We start from the raw sequence: 12582 nt of genomic DNA, 5'->3' as shown, positions 1-12582 counted from the left end.
GCTCCTCATGGAAGCGTTTGTCTAACAGTAGACCCCTGGCATACGATGCCCAAGCTTCCTGGCAAAAGCCTGTGTATTGTTACTGTTAGGCAAGTCATAGAATCAGAAAATCAAAGTCTGTCTTTCCCTTAGGATGGGCAGTAGTTTGCCTCAGAAAGAAAACTTGTAACACCTGTACTGCAGAAACCTCCTTCACCCTTACAGCTTTGGTTTACAGTGGCTACAGACAAGTGACTGACCCTGAAATCTGAGATCTTGCTGCAAGAGACCGTGCAAAAGAACTAGGAAATGTGAGGCACATGTGCTCGGTTTTTCAGTGGGAGCATCCATCATCCTCAAACAGACAACTGACATCTTCGTAACAAAAGGGAAAACGTAATTTACAGTTGTAGAGAGATTTCAACAGTTACTGAACAGGAGTTACAAAGCCAAGTATTTCCCCTCTCCCTAGTACACACCAACATTTGCGTGTTGTATTAAATAAGCTATATAAGTTTATTGTAAAACTGCTTTTATTTTACACATAGTAGCTGACTGGAGTACTTTTATCTTTGCATGCTGTAAATTATTTTCTGTGGTGCTCTGCGTTTGGATTGGAGCAACCAATGCATATCCAAAGATAAATACCACTTTCTGTTACAGTACTGGGCCTTGCAAGGAGCCATCTGAAGGAGCAGCTCTGCAAAGTTGGCTCACGGGCCGTGGATGCTTCGGCTGTGCCCTGTGGTGACAGCTTGAGGCTAACTCACAGCACTGCCACCAAGTAAATTAATTTGAGAATGTTAGTACCAAACTTAATTCCTGTCTCTTCCAAGGTGCCGGATGGGCTGCTCTATCAAAACTTCTGAAAGATGTGCTTTTTCTCCTTGAAAAAGACTTTAAATTGTAGCTACAATATGGCACGATTTTGCAGAGGAAAAAAACAAAAGTCGTAGTAGCAGTCACTGTTCGTTGCAATTTAAATAGTGAATCCAAGACCTCACTGGTGGTGGTTTGCAGTTGGGAGCAAAAGGCAGACAAAGACATGCAGCATCAGTTAGCCTTAATAAAGAGCCTTCAAAACTTTATGGGAGTGGTGTAACAAAAGTACAAAAATATTTAAAAGTTTAAAATTTTTAAAATAAAAATAGTTGCAAGAATACAAATGGGGAAAAAGAAGAGTCACACTTGCCAAAATCTGAACCATGTGGCTCTTGTGTGGTCAATGCTCTCTTGCAGTCCAGATCATAACACTGAGCACGCCCTCTGTTTCTTTTGGCGCTTGGCTTTTTTCATGGCACTTAAAGCAATGGTTGTTGCTTCTTTAAAAACTTTTTCTATGTTCTCACGACATTTTGCTGAGCACTCCAGATAAACCTCTGCATTTATCTGCTGGCAAGCTGCTTCACCCTGGAAAGAGCAGGTAAGAAAAGATGTAAATCTAATGTGTGAGAGAAAAGTGAGATGGGAGAGAAAAAATTATTTTGTACATCTTCATAACAGAAGGTCAGGAAGAAAGAAGCTGCCTCTTCTGAGCGCAGTGCAAGGGCCTAAGTGGCTTTGGAAACAAACTGAGGCACTTGCTTTCTGTTGTTTTTTTTTCTTTCTTTTCTCCAAATTGATCTAGAACCTGGCCTGCTAATATTGTCGACATGGTCTCAATGTTATCATTTAAAGAAATGCTGAGATAGATACTCAAGGGAGGATAAGCTAGACATCTTACAAGGGGAAACTTTTTTCAGGCCTGACCTTAACTATTAAGTGATGTCATCTTTAGTTTGCAAGCTTCAGCAATGAATGGAGCACGTGGGAGCGCAGTCTGGATAAATGTCCTGATTTGTTTTGCGGGTGCACATATTGGAATCCTGACTGCCACTTCAGAGGGCCCATCAGGAATCCTAGTACACACAAATCAGTGTGTGAGCCCTCATCACCCAAACACATGCACTGGAAGCAGAGTAGAATCTAAAGCATTTGCATGCAATCATGGCTGTGTGAAATCACTCCAGACAAAACACAGTGATTTCTTACTTTGCTTGTGATCCTTTTTTTTTTTTTTAGTCATTGCAGTCAGCCCCCAGTTTTGAGTACTTGTGAGCTTTGGAGCGTGAATTCCAAGTCTGCAACCCACAGCTCACAAAGTCTGCGTTTATTCATTATAAGCCCTGGGAGTGGGGTCACTTGAGCATTCAGACTTGTATAGGGGGATTTTTCTTCAGCATATTTAAGTGAAGTTTGTCTCCTTCCAGTTGTTTGCAAGCTGCGGTGCTGGCAGATACTGTTCAGCTCCTCTGTGCCTGGCATCAGAAGCATCACGTCGCATGACTCGAGATGCTCTCAGCTGTAAGAGACTGAGGTAGTGTATATATTTAAGGGGAGGAAAATCAAGTGGGAGGGCTCACGTAGGCAACAAGGTTTTGTGCATCTGGTGGGCCCTGGAATTTAACTGCACGCATGCTGCTGCCTACCACAGGTGCTAGCTTCACTTCACCTTCCCTCCTTTAGGCTGGCGCTCCACCTCTTTTGTGAGCATTCATCTGGTGAGCTGCTGGGGCAGGAATGATGCCTCAGCTGGCTCCCCAGAGGTGTCCGTTGCTTGTCCTGAACCTCACACGTGAGGAGTGATGAAGGGAGTTATTAATGCAAGTGAGGGAGGATTTGCAGCTGTTCACAATGTGACAGGGCAAACATCTAATCTAGTGTGCATGGAAGACAAGCTGAAGGTCCTAGCATGATTTAGTGGTGATGCAGCAGCAGCTTCTTTTCACGCTGTTTAGAAAAAGTGATTAATTCAGGGTCTTAGTGCACTTAACCTTGTTCCTTGGACTTGTGTTTCAAATAGTCTGAAAGCTGCTGTTCGTGCTCTGACAGAGGAGAAGGATGGCTTTGTAGTTTGAAAGAAAAAAAAAGCGGAAGATCAGAGCAGAAAGATCGTGTTACGTGGGACAAACTGTTCCACCACTAACTGTTCCTCCTGTACGTAGGGCAGCAATGCCCACCTTGTAACATTAGTTGTAGGTCTCAGTGCTTAAATTGAAAACACTCAACAATATATATATATATTTAGATTAGACCTCAAAGAAAAGTTTATGTTAGAGAAGCCTCACAGATGGGTTTTGCTATTGTCCTTGGAAGTATTTCTTTTTAAGTAGGGTTTGCAAACACATTTTTTCCAGAATGGTCGATATTTTTAATCCTGTAATGTATGTCCTAACATTTTTTTTTTTCTCACAACACCAATCAAAGTACAAGTGATGGGAGCAATGTATTGTAATAAAAATTATGAAAGAAGTCCAAAAAAGTTGTTGAGGCCTACAAATTTCTAACAGTAATAACCCAGCTGTGAGGGGAAACCAGTGAGATGTAGCGAGCCTAGAAGGCCTAGCTACTGGTGTCCTTTCAGACACCCTGAGATATGCAAAAACAGTCTTCAAAGGTCTCTATTTTGGCACTAAAAATGGGTGGTGATTTGGCCACTCAAAAAGGACTTACAGAAACTGCTGTTAATACTGACAGTCAATAATTTATTTATCTGGCCATTCTGACTACCTAATTTTGGACTATCTGTTTATCTCTTGCAAAGATGACAGCACTTTAAATGCACTTATATTTACCTGGTTGTAGGTAATGGGTTCCTGCTTAGAAGCCCTGAGCTTACGCAACTGCTCCTTGTCTTTCCGAAGGTCTGTCTTACAGCCGATCAGCACGAGCGGGACACCTCGGCAGAAGTGATTCACTTCAGGATACCACTGATGGTAGAAAAACAAAACCTTTACATCTTTTTTTTTTTTTCTTCTAAAATTTAAAACAAGCCAAGGAACAGAGTTAGCACTGGATATACACTACAATTTCAGTGTTTCGGAAGCTGTTAATCTAGTGTAAGAGGCCTGACACGCACTATTTACATTACAGAATCATTTAAAAGTCCTGACCAAAGTCACACGCTCCATAAAAACATAGATGGTGTCTACCCCTATGCCAAAGTGCTTAACATCTGTTTAAACTCCGAAGTGCTTCCCTGAAGTCACACATAAGAGCAGAACTAGGACCGAGCCTTGCTTTGCTGATGCTATATGCAGGAACGCTAACTTCTGCTTAGGAGCACTACAGAAATCCTACTACAGACGAGTAGTTGCTTACATTTCTTTCCCCTCTAGTTAAATGTGCACATGAAGGACGTAGACTTGAATCTGAAATGCTTATGTGCAGTGGTTGTGAGACATCGCTACAGATGAAGTAGGTTTCACAGCTGGTTTGTGATCTTTTTAGTGTCCAGCGGACTTGAGCCCAGTTCTGAGCACTTGTGTGCCATGGGGAGGTGAGTTTTGGGTTTAAGGTCTGTGACCTGCTCAGTGCATGACAAATGATCTGTGCATCTATGCACCCTGGGTACAGGACTACTAAAAGCAGCAGCTTTTTTAGTCTGACATCTTGTCATGCATCAGGCATATGTAATTCTTTTAAAAGGTTCAAGCAATTATGAAAGGCTCTTACCTTAACTGCTACATTATCATAGCTGGTGGGGTTCATGACATCGTAACAAATTAACACTACATTCGTGTTCTGGTAAGAAAGTGGTCGTAGCCGATCATAGTCCTCCTGCCCTGAAACACAGAGAACGTCATGGATAAAAGAAACCTCTGCCCTTAACAAGCAGTATGACGGGAATGCGTAAAGATAAATACTTGAGATCAAGGGTACTGTAATGGCACAGGCTGAAATTTTTCCATACTTGTAAAATTCCTTCCCTTAAACGCAGGATATTCCTCTTCACTGACCAAACTGATTCTTTAGAATATAAAACATGTCCTCAGGAAGTTTTAATACAAACGTTGCTTTGTCCAACTACTAAGTATTTAGAAGCGGTTCTAATCGCCAACTGCAGCTCTCAAACAAAATCAGCATGAGAAATTAGACAGTTATTAAAATATTTGCAATTTGGCAGTGGCTCCATTTTCCCAAAGACATTTGCACACGCAATTCCATGATGAGAAGAAACACTGTATTTGTTAGAAATGAAAATCTTAGCAGCAAACTTGTGTTTCTTAGCCCAGTGAGCTGAGAGGAAGCAGTGATTAGCACGCTGTTCCTTTAGCACCCTTGCTCACTATAGCAGAACACGAATGATTTTACAAGACATGCACTAACACACAGCAGGCTTAACTGTTCTTTGAAGTAGGGCATCGCTGCAGGTCTTAGGGATGCTGCTGAATTCTGGAAAAACAGGATTTTTTGTGCTTCTGATTAGTGATCCTGCAGCATGTGTCTGACAAGAGGAAGTTAATTTGCTTCACACCCGTGCTCTTCCCCTTTGCTTGCAGTCACTAATGCTGTACATGTGACTTAGCTGTAATCGCTGTGTTGGGGTCTGAAGGTATCTTGCTTTTGAGAGACCATGTTCAAGAAAGCGGTAATTACCAGATGTAGGTGACAGCTCAAGAAAAAAAAATCTCTTTCACTTGAGATGTTTTTCAGAGACTTAATAAGGAAGAAAAAGCTACTGAAGCAGTCTGTAGAAGATCTATTTACCACCTGAAGGCTGCCCCTAGACTCAGGCACATTTCCATCAGGAACCAAAATGAGAGGTGGGAATGTCAGTCCTCTTCATGATCACCACCCAGTATGGACTGTGAACTGTACACAGCCCAGACGCTGCCCTCCAGGAAAGCAATCTACCTCAAAGCTTTGCACTGATGTTTCAAATAAAGGGATGCTGAAAACTTCAGCGTGCTCCAACTTTATACCAACCGTTCCTGTCCTGGCACCCAGCTCGGTCCCAGTCACATCCTCATCCCTCCGGCCAACATGCTCATCTCCGGGATTGAGGGATTGCAGACACCAGCAGCCCACCAGCTACACCACTTTGTCACCCTCTGCGTTAATTTAAATGATGGATCGAGATACAGGTTATCGCAAGGTGATTACAGTGCAGTGGGTAAACCATGACTCAGGGCTTGAGATGTTTGTAAAACAGGAGTCTTAGGTTTGGACTATTCTCTGTGTGCTCTGTGGGTGAGGTGCTGAGTAAAGAAGGAATGATCCCTCCAGGTTTAATCCAGAAATAATAGACAATCCACAAAATTATGCACGTTGTATAAACATGCAGAGCAAAGACTTTACTGCTTAGCCCTTCTTATTCTCCTAAATCCACCCTCTTGTTTGCAACCAATTTGCCGTTCTGTTGGTGAGGTAATCCTCTAACTGCGTTAAACGTATCAGGTGCCAAACGCTTTTTCTCCTAACTTCCTCTAGTGTTATGTGCCCTGTATGATTTTCCCTGCTCGCATTCATGCCTCTGAGCCTCTGCAAGGGTATCTTGTAAAATCCAGAGGTGCTTCAAGTTAGTGCTGGCAATCTGTGAGGCAGACAGGATGGTCCCCTTGGAACAAATCGTATTGGCCTGCCTGGAGTCAGTGCGTAACTGCTAAAACCTCCTTCTCTTGGATAGGATCAGAGAAGAGATATCTTCAAAGATGAGATACAAACACGCTGTATTTTAAGTCAAAAACTATAGAAATGGACCACCCTGTGACCTGTACCTTCCTCTTCAAAAAACAACTGCGCGGTTTCGTAAGCAAACAGAAAATAAATGTCTAAGAAAATACGGTGCTGTAAAATGCACATTTGGAATTTCAAACACAGAGCACAGAACCAGGTAAAATGTTCCCCCTGCGGTGGGGCGGTTAGACAGTATGTTGCTTAACTTGTGTTATGGTTGGATAATTGCAGCTCTCACCTGGAAGGAGGGGAGGCTATTCTTTCAGAGCTCAGATGCAGTTCTTCAGGTGCTGTGGATGTAACAGGACCCAGCTCAAGCTGTGTCTGAGCATCGACATCCCTCTCACCAAGACCTCACTGAAAACATTTCCTTTCGTAGCCTGTCCTTAAGTGCTGCTGCTGAAATGCAAGAAAGGGCCCGGGAGACTTTCTCTGTCAAGTTGCTCAGGCTGTGGTCAGAGTTTATTTGGCACAGATTTAGGTCTTCTCTAGCAGAGGTTTTAAAATGAAGGCAGAGGCTGAACCTAGGCAGTTACTGACTGTATTTGCAAAGCCCCTGAGGGCGGTTCCGCAAGCACTCATTTTTTCCCTCTACATAACAAAAAGCACGCTGTGAAAGAATCGGTCAAACAGATGCCTGTGTCCGAGCACATCTGTGGTTCTCCTCTGCCTTCTTCAATTCACTGTAGCATAAGAGACAGCTTTTAAAGCAACCAACCTGCAATTTGCTAATTCTTTATGAAGATCACATTCCAGCATGCCTCTGTGATGTGCTGCGTAACCAAAGTCACTGCCACTGGGCCCCGAGGTGGGGTGGGACCTCAAGCGATGGGTGAGGGAGAGCAGAGGAAGTGAAACCACAGGTCTCAGGCTCCCATGCACATTCGCATTGCTCTTCCTTTACCGAATCACCCCTGAGGAGGTGCCAGCCTGCTCATTGCTCAGCCCGGCCAGGAGCTCAGCAGCCCCTTGCAGTGCTGGAAGAGATGAGTTGTGTGGGGACACCTGCACCTTTTCTGGCACTCGAAGTCACTGGGAAGGCAGGGAGGTCCTCCCAGCGAGGCACAGCCTCGCCTCTCTGTGTGTCCCTCTTCGTTTATCAGGCTGTCAGGGATCACTCAGCCCAGGGTACCTGGCTTTGGTCAGCTTTCTTCTGCAGTGGACGTTGTAGAGAAATGTCCAATGCAGAATGTCTTCCTTCTACACCTAATTCATTAGAGGCTTTTTCTCTTTCTTGTACACTGTAACGTGGTATTTCTGGCGGCTCCCTCATGGCTGTGTGAGGATGAAGGTGGACATAAGGGGACGCTGAAGTACTGGGTGCTACAGGTCCCATTCTCCAGTGTCTTGTACGAGGCCTCTGGGGGCAGACCCAGCAGGACTGACCGGTATTGTGCAGAGCTGTGTTTCGTAACACGCAAAATACCACGTCATGAAGTGGCAATGAAAAAATGCACCCAGCCCTGCCACCCTGTCAGGGCAGGGAAAGGCCCGAGACAACAACCCAAAGACCTCTTTGAGCTGTGGAAATGTGTCTTAGGGACAAACTCACTAACATATTGCCATTGACAGGAGATGGTAAAAATAGATTCAAAATGTACCAGCAGCAGGCTAAGAGTCTACCAGTAAGTGCTGCTCGACTTGCAGGAGCACCGGCTACTGCCACCGATAGCCAGCGTGGAAGGAAGAACGTCGTATCCCGTCACCCCAACCAGCCAACCACTTCCTACATGTCAGTGTGTTGTCTTCTAAAACCCTACTCTCATTATTTAAAACCAGCATGTAACCACGCGGAGGGGAGCCCTCACCGATACACAGAAATGCACCAAATTCTCTGTGCACAGTCCGCGAGAATGCCACGGTTATTAGCTCGGCAGCTATGCTACTTCGCTACTTGGTTTTGAAAAGTTTGAGAAGCAGACTGCTTGGCAGGCACGACTCCAGTAGAAGAGGACCCTTGAGGTGGGATGGGGAGAACACATTTCACTTTCAAGCACTCCATCCCTTTCCAAGTTTTGAAAAACTACTCTTGCGTGTACTGGCTCTTAACGTCTCTCTGAAGGCCTCGTGCTGTAGTGCATCTGTCACTGTAGACCTGAAAAACCCCGTTGAAGCTTCAAGCATGCTTCCTGCCAGTCAGAGCGAGCACCCACAATGATGAGGCATTACTTCCTCCCCAGCCTTCCCCAGCCCAACGTCGCTTCTTTCTTTCTTCTGAGAAACTCTTGCATTGAGCAGCATCAGAAATGGAAACCTGCGTCTGAATCGCAGCTCAGGCATCAACACCGCCGGGCTACTCCCTTAGCATGCAGACAATCACAAAGCTAATTTCTCTCTCGATTCCTTTGTTGAGCCCGGCAAGAAATGGAAATTTTTAATTGAATATGCAGCTGCAAAGCCTGTTTGCAGACAAGACAAGTGATATTACAAAGCTTTTACACATTGCATATGTATACCACCAACTTCCTGCAACAGCAAGAGGCGTCTCTGGTGAGGAAGGTAGAGCAGTGCGATACAAAAGTCTCCAAAAATTGCTATTCTGGCACTCTGTAGACTAACTCATTAATTCCAGTTGTTACCAAAATTCGTGCCAAGCAAAAAATACCTTCTGTAGCTTGAAATGTTTGATTCTTAGGCGCTTTGTGTGTGTGTCCTTCTCCTTCAGTAAGTAGGACAAGCTCCAAGTCTCAAACTGAGCGGGACTGAACAATACAAAGAATCCTTCTAATTTGAAGCAGCCCCCGGAGCTGAACCTGTCCTTCACCTTCCCATGACTCTGACGTACATGCAGCTCTATTTAGTGTTGCTCTTAGTTGGATCCTAAAAATATTGAAGTCCTTTCTGCAGTGGGTGTATGATAAAGATCCAGTTACATTTTTTAGAACAGATTTGCCTTCTCCTCCCCTGCACTCCTGCATGACACTTAGCTGAAGCCCTTCGCTTCAAAAATAGATTCACATCCTTTTGATCCCATTTAAATGATTTTACAATAATCTGAATGATTTGGGGACCTTTCAGACTACGAAGCAAAACACGGGTGTAAAGCTCAGATTTTATAGAAGAGCACAAACAACGAATTCAGTAAGTCAGAAGACGATTCATTAAATGTGGCCGATAACGCTATACTGTTAATCCGCTGTACTTCCAGTAATAAGCTGTGTGTTTGGACTCCTCCTGAAGCTCTGACTGCTGCTGTAGACCTCTGCTGCCCCAGAGCAACATCACCCAGCTGAGACAACAACCTAACGAGCTGCTGCTGCCTGACACGACAGAGGCAAGTCAACGCAGCGAAACACTGATGCCAAACTGCATCTCCCACTCCGCATCCAAGTGGCAGAGGGCCAGGAGCTCTCTTTTGTGCTGAACTGGACATCCTCCCTTGAACTGAGAGAAAAGGACGCAGCCCTTCGTTCTAGTCTAACCCTTGAGGAACTCAGGATCAGTTTTGTTTTATTAAAAACAGGATGGGATTAAAATGTGTGCTCAAGAGAGTTCTTCCTCTAGCAGAACTTCCACCTTCAGAAAGAGGATGAAAAGCTACTTGAATTACAGTGTATGACACAGCCCTGTAACATAAAACTATGTAAGCAGCTTTGAAGTATAACCAAAACTCAGGTCTTTCCCCCTTCCAAGCAAATGCCTTAATCAAGAAGGCAACGTCCCCCCTTTCTTTACGTCTGATAATCTTGATGTGTCTCATGCAAAGCGAAAGAAATGTAACAGGAAGGGAGGGCTCCGTGCCAGCAGCCTCTAGTGACTCGTAGCCTGGCAGCCATGTCACTGTATTTAGGGAGTTGAGATATGTCGGGTCTCAAGGTCTGCGGATAAGGGATGGAAATCAGTTGCTCCTTCTTGGCAAAAAACCCTGCCAACTAGGCAGCAAAGGCATCTCCACTTCCTCAAGCATCTTGTGAAAGAAAATATTCCCACTCTGTTCTTTGACAGGGCGGTGCTCTGGTCCAGGACAGCATTGGTAGCTGTGAACTAGACCTGGAAAGGTGGGCACTGTCTGCTAAGTCTATGCCTGAACAAAGAAACGGTGAGATAAGCCCTCAGCACCAGGTTCAGCGAGCATTCTCCGGGCTGCTGGTGGCTGTGGACCTTGCACAGAGCTGAGCTCGCTGCACGACACAAGGAGCTGGGCACTGATGTCAGGCTTGTGGTTGTCACTCATGATGTGACATGCCTCGGGGGCTCAGTGCCGCAATACGGAGCCTGCCCTTCCTCCTGCCCGTCCTGAATGCAGCCCGCCTTTCTGCAAGCCTGGAAGAGACTCCAAAGGCAGGTGCTGGAATCTGTACCATAGTGATTTTAAGTGAGAGGGCCCAATATCAAGAATGGTATGAGGGGTTAAAATTCTACACTGACAGTGAACAAACATAAAAACTCAACAAGCTCACCATGGCAAGTTCACACTAGATTTCAGCCCTTTTCTCTTCAAGACTTGATTTAAACAGAAAAGCTTTGCCACTTAGTAGAAGTTAAATTATCCAAATCACTGGACTCAAGACACTGACACCAGAAGACAAATTGGCAAACTGAGTGCTCAGGATCTTAATATACTGCAGTAAAGGTTAGTAAAAAAAAAAAAAAATAATCACTTTTATATTAAAAACCTTTAAAATTATCTATTCAGATACCATATATGGTATGCAAGAAGGTAAGTGCGTTTCATTACTATTAAAAATGACTATGAATGGCATTCAGTTCTTACTTGTGTTGGTGTTAATTTGGAACAATTCTGCAGACTTGAATGCGATTTACTGAGCTGAAATGGAGTGTGTGTCAATTTTAGGGCTCATTTAGGAATGCAGCTGGACAATCGAGCCTAGGAACTTTGAATGAAGTTGAACACAAATCAGTTCACGAGTTCCTGATACAAACACAAACAAACTATCAGCATTTTCAAGTAACTTTTAACACTCTAGCCTTTTTTAAACACAAACCAGCTTTTTTTCTCCCTTACTATTTGCTCACACATGGCAGGAGATTAAAATATTTTCTGGGTTGACTGCATTATGCATTGCATTCGGGAACTATGTTCTAATACCTTCAGATATGTTCGCTATTTGATGTGATTTTCCTACTAAACTGGGTTGTTAAGATACGGAACGAGTCCCCGGGTAGAACTGCCACCAGAAAAGTGACCGTTCTGTCACGGCTGCACCTTTACGCATTTCTCAGGTATTGTCCCAAGGCAGCCCCGTCCCAGGGCCCCGGATCAGCTGCCCCTCGCGCTTCAGCATCTAGAAAACTGAGAGTGCGTGGAATAAAAGCCATTACCTGCGGTGTCATACAGATTCAGGACGACTTCCTTTTTGCCAATCGTAACACTGGTGGTGTACTTCTCAAACACAGACGGTGCATATTGCTGCAAAGAGGAAAAATAATTCCGCTTAGGGAACAGCAACACACGGCGCCAGGGGCCACGGGGCCTGGCGGTGGGCTCCCCGCTCTGCCTCTCCAAGCTCCCCGGGGCCCTTCAAGCTCCCCGGGGCCTCTCCAAGCCCCCCGGGGCTCCTTCACCCCTTCCAAACCCACCCGGGACCCGCAGCATTTCAGCCCTGCCGCCGGCCCCCAGCCCCTCGTCCTGCGGGGCTCCTCGGGGTGCCCCGGGGAGGGCAGGAAGGACGGGAAAGGAGCCGAGGAAGCCCCGAGGCTCACCTCGGGGAAGGCGCCCTTGGCGTACACCATCAGCAGCGAGGTCTTCCCGCAGCCGCCGTCCCCCACGATCACCACCTTCACCTCCTTCTTGCCCGACGGAGCGGCCGCGCCGCCCCCCTTGCTGCCCGCCGCGCCGTCGGGCAGGGTCCCGTTGGCCGCTTCCATGGAGCGGAGCCGAGCCGGGCCCCAGCCCCGCCGGGCCGCCCGCCGCTGCCGCCGCTCTCCGGGCGCCCCGGGGCCGCCAGGCACCGCCCGCGCCCCGCCGGGGATTGGCCGCGCCCCGGGCGCCGGCGCCGCAGGTGGCTCCGGGCCCCGCCTGGGGCCGCGCTGCCGCGGCCGAGTCCCGTGAGGAGAGGCCGCGGCTCCTCAGGGGCCGCGGGGACCCGCCGTCAGGCGGCCTCGGCCCCCGGAGACCCTCAGCGCCCTCAGCACCCGCAGCCC

General features: G+C 46.3%; 1 protein-coding gene and 1 long non-coding RNA gene across 3 annotated transcripts; one reads left to right on the top strand and one right to left on the bottom strand.

The window, feature by feature from the left end:
• Nucleotides 1-471: 471 nt before the first annotated feature.
• On the bottom strand, nucleotides 472-12380 carry RHOF (ras homolog family member F, filopodia associated). 2 transcript variants are annotated; one of them, XR_010825582.1, is made up of 6 exons: nucleotides 12142-12380; nucleotides 11761-11848; nucleotides 4474-4583; nucleotides 3594-3728; nucleotides 2011-2330; nucleotides 1250-1389 (listed from the first exon to the last, which is right to left on the bottom strand). XR_010825582.1 is itself a non-coding variant. In XM_048073916.2 (5 exons), the coding sequence occupies exons 1-5, from the start codon at nucleotides 12304-12306 to the stop codon at nucleotides 1225-1227; spliced, it is 663 nt and encodes a 220-aa protein (XP_047929873.1). In that variant the 5' UTR covers nucleotides 12307-12376; the 3' UTR covers nucleotides 472-1224. The 2 variants fall into 2 exon arrangements, 1 of the variants encoding a protein (XP_047929873.1); XM_048073916.2 differs by lacking the exon at nucleotides 2011-2330 and having other exon boundaries at nucleotides 472-1389; nucleotides 12142-12376.
• Nucleotides 3722-5704, top strand: LOC136786570 (uncharacterized). Its single transcript, XR_010825583.1, has 2 exons — nucleotides 3722-4297; nucleotides 5444-5704. It is a non-coding gene; the product is annotated as an uncharacterized lncRNA (long non-coding RNA).
• Nucleotides 12381-12582: the final 202 nt, after the last annotated feature.

This window comes from Anser cygnoides, chromosome 17, assembly GCF_040182565.1.
Source record: "Anser cygnoides isolate HZ-2024a breed goose chromosome 17, Taihu_goose_T2T_genome, whole genome shotgun sequence".
NCBI lineage: Eukaryota > Metazoa > Chordata > Aves > Anseriformes > Anatidae > Anser > Anser cygnoides.
The sequence above is the reverse complement of the archived record's forward strand: the minus strand, read 5'-3'. Positions and strand labels throughout refer to the sequence as shown.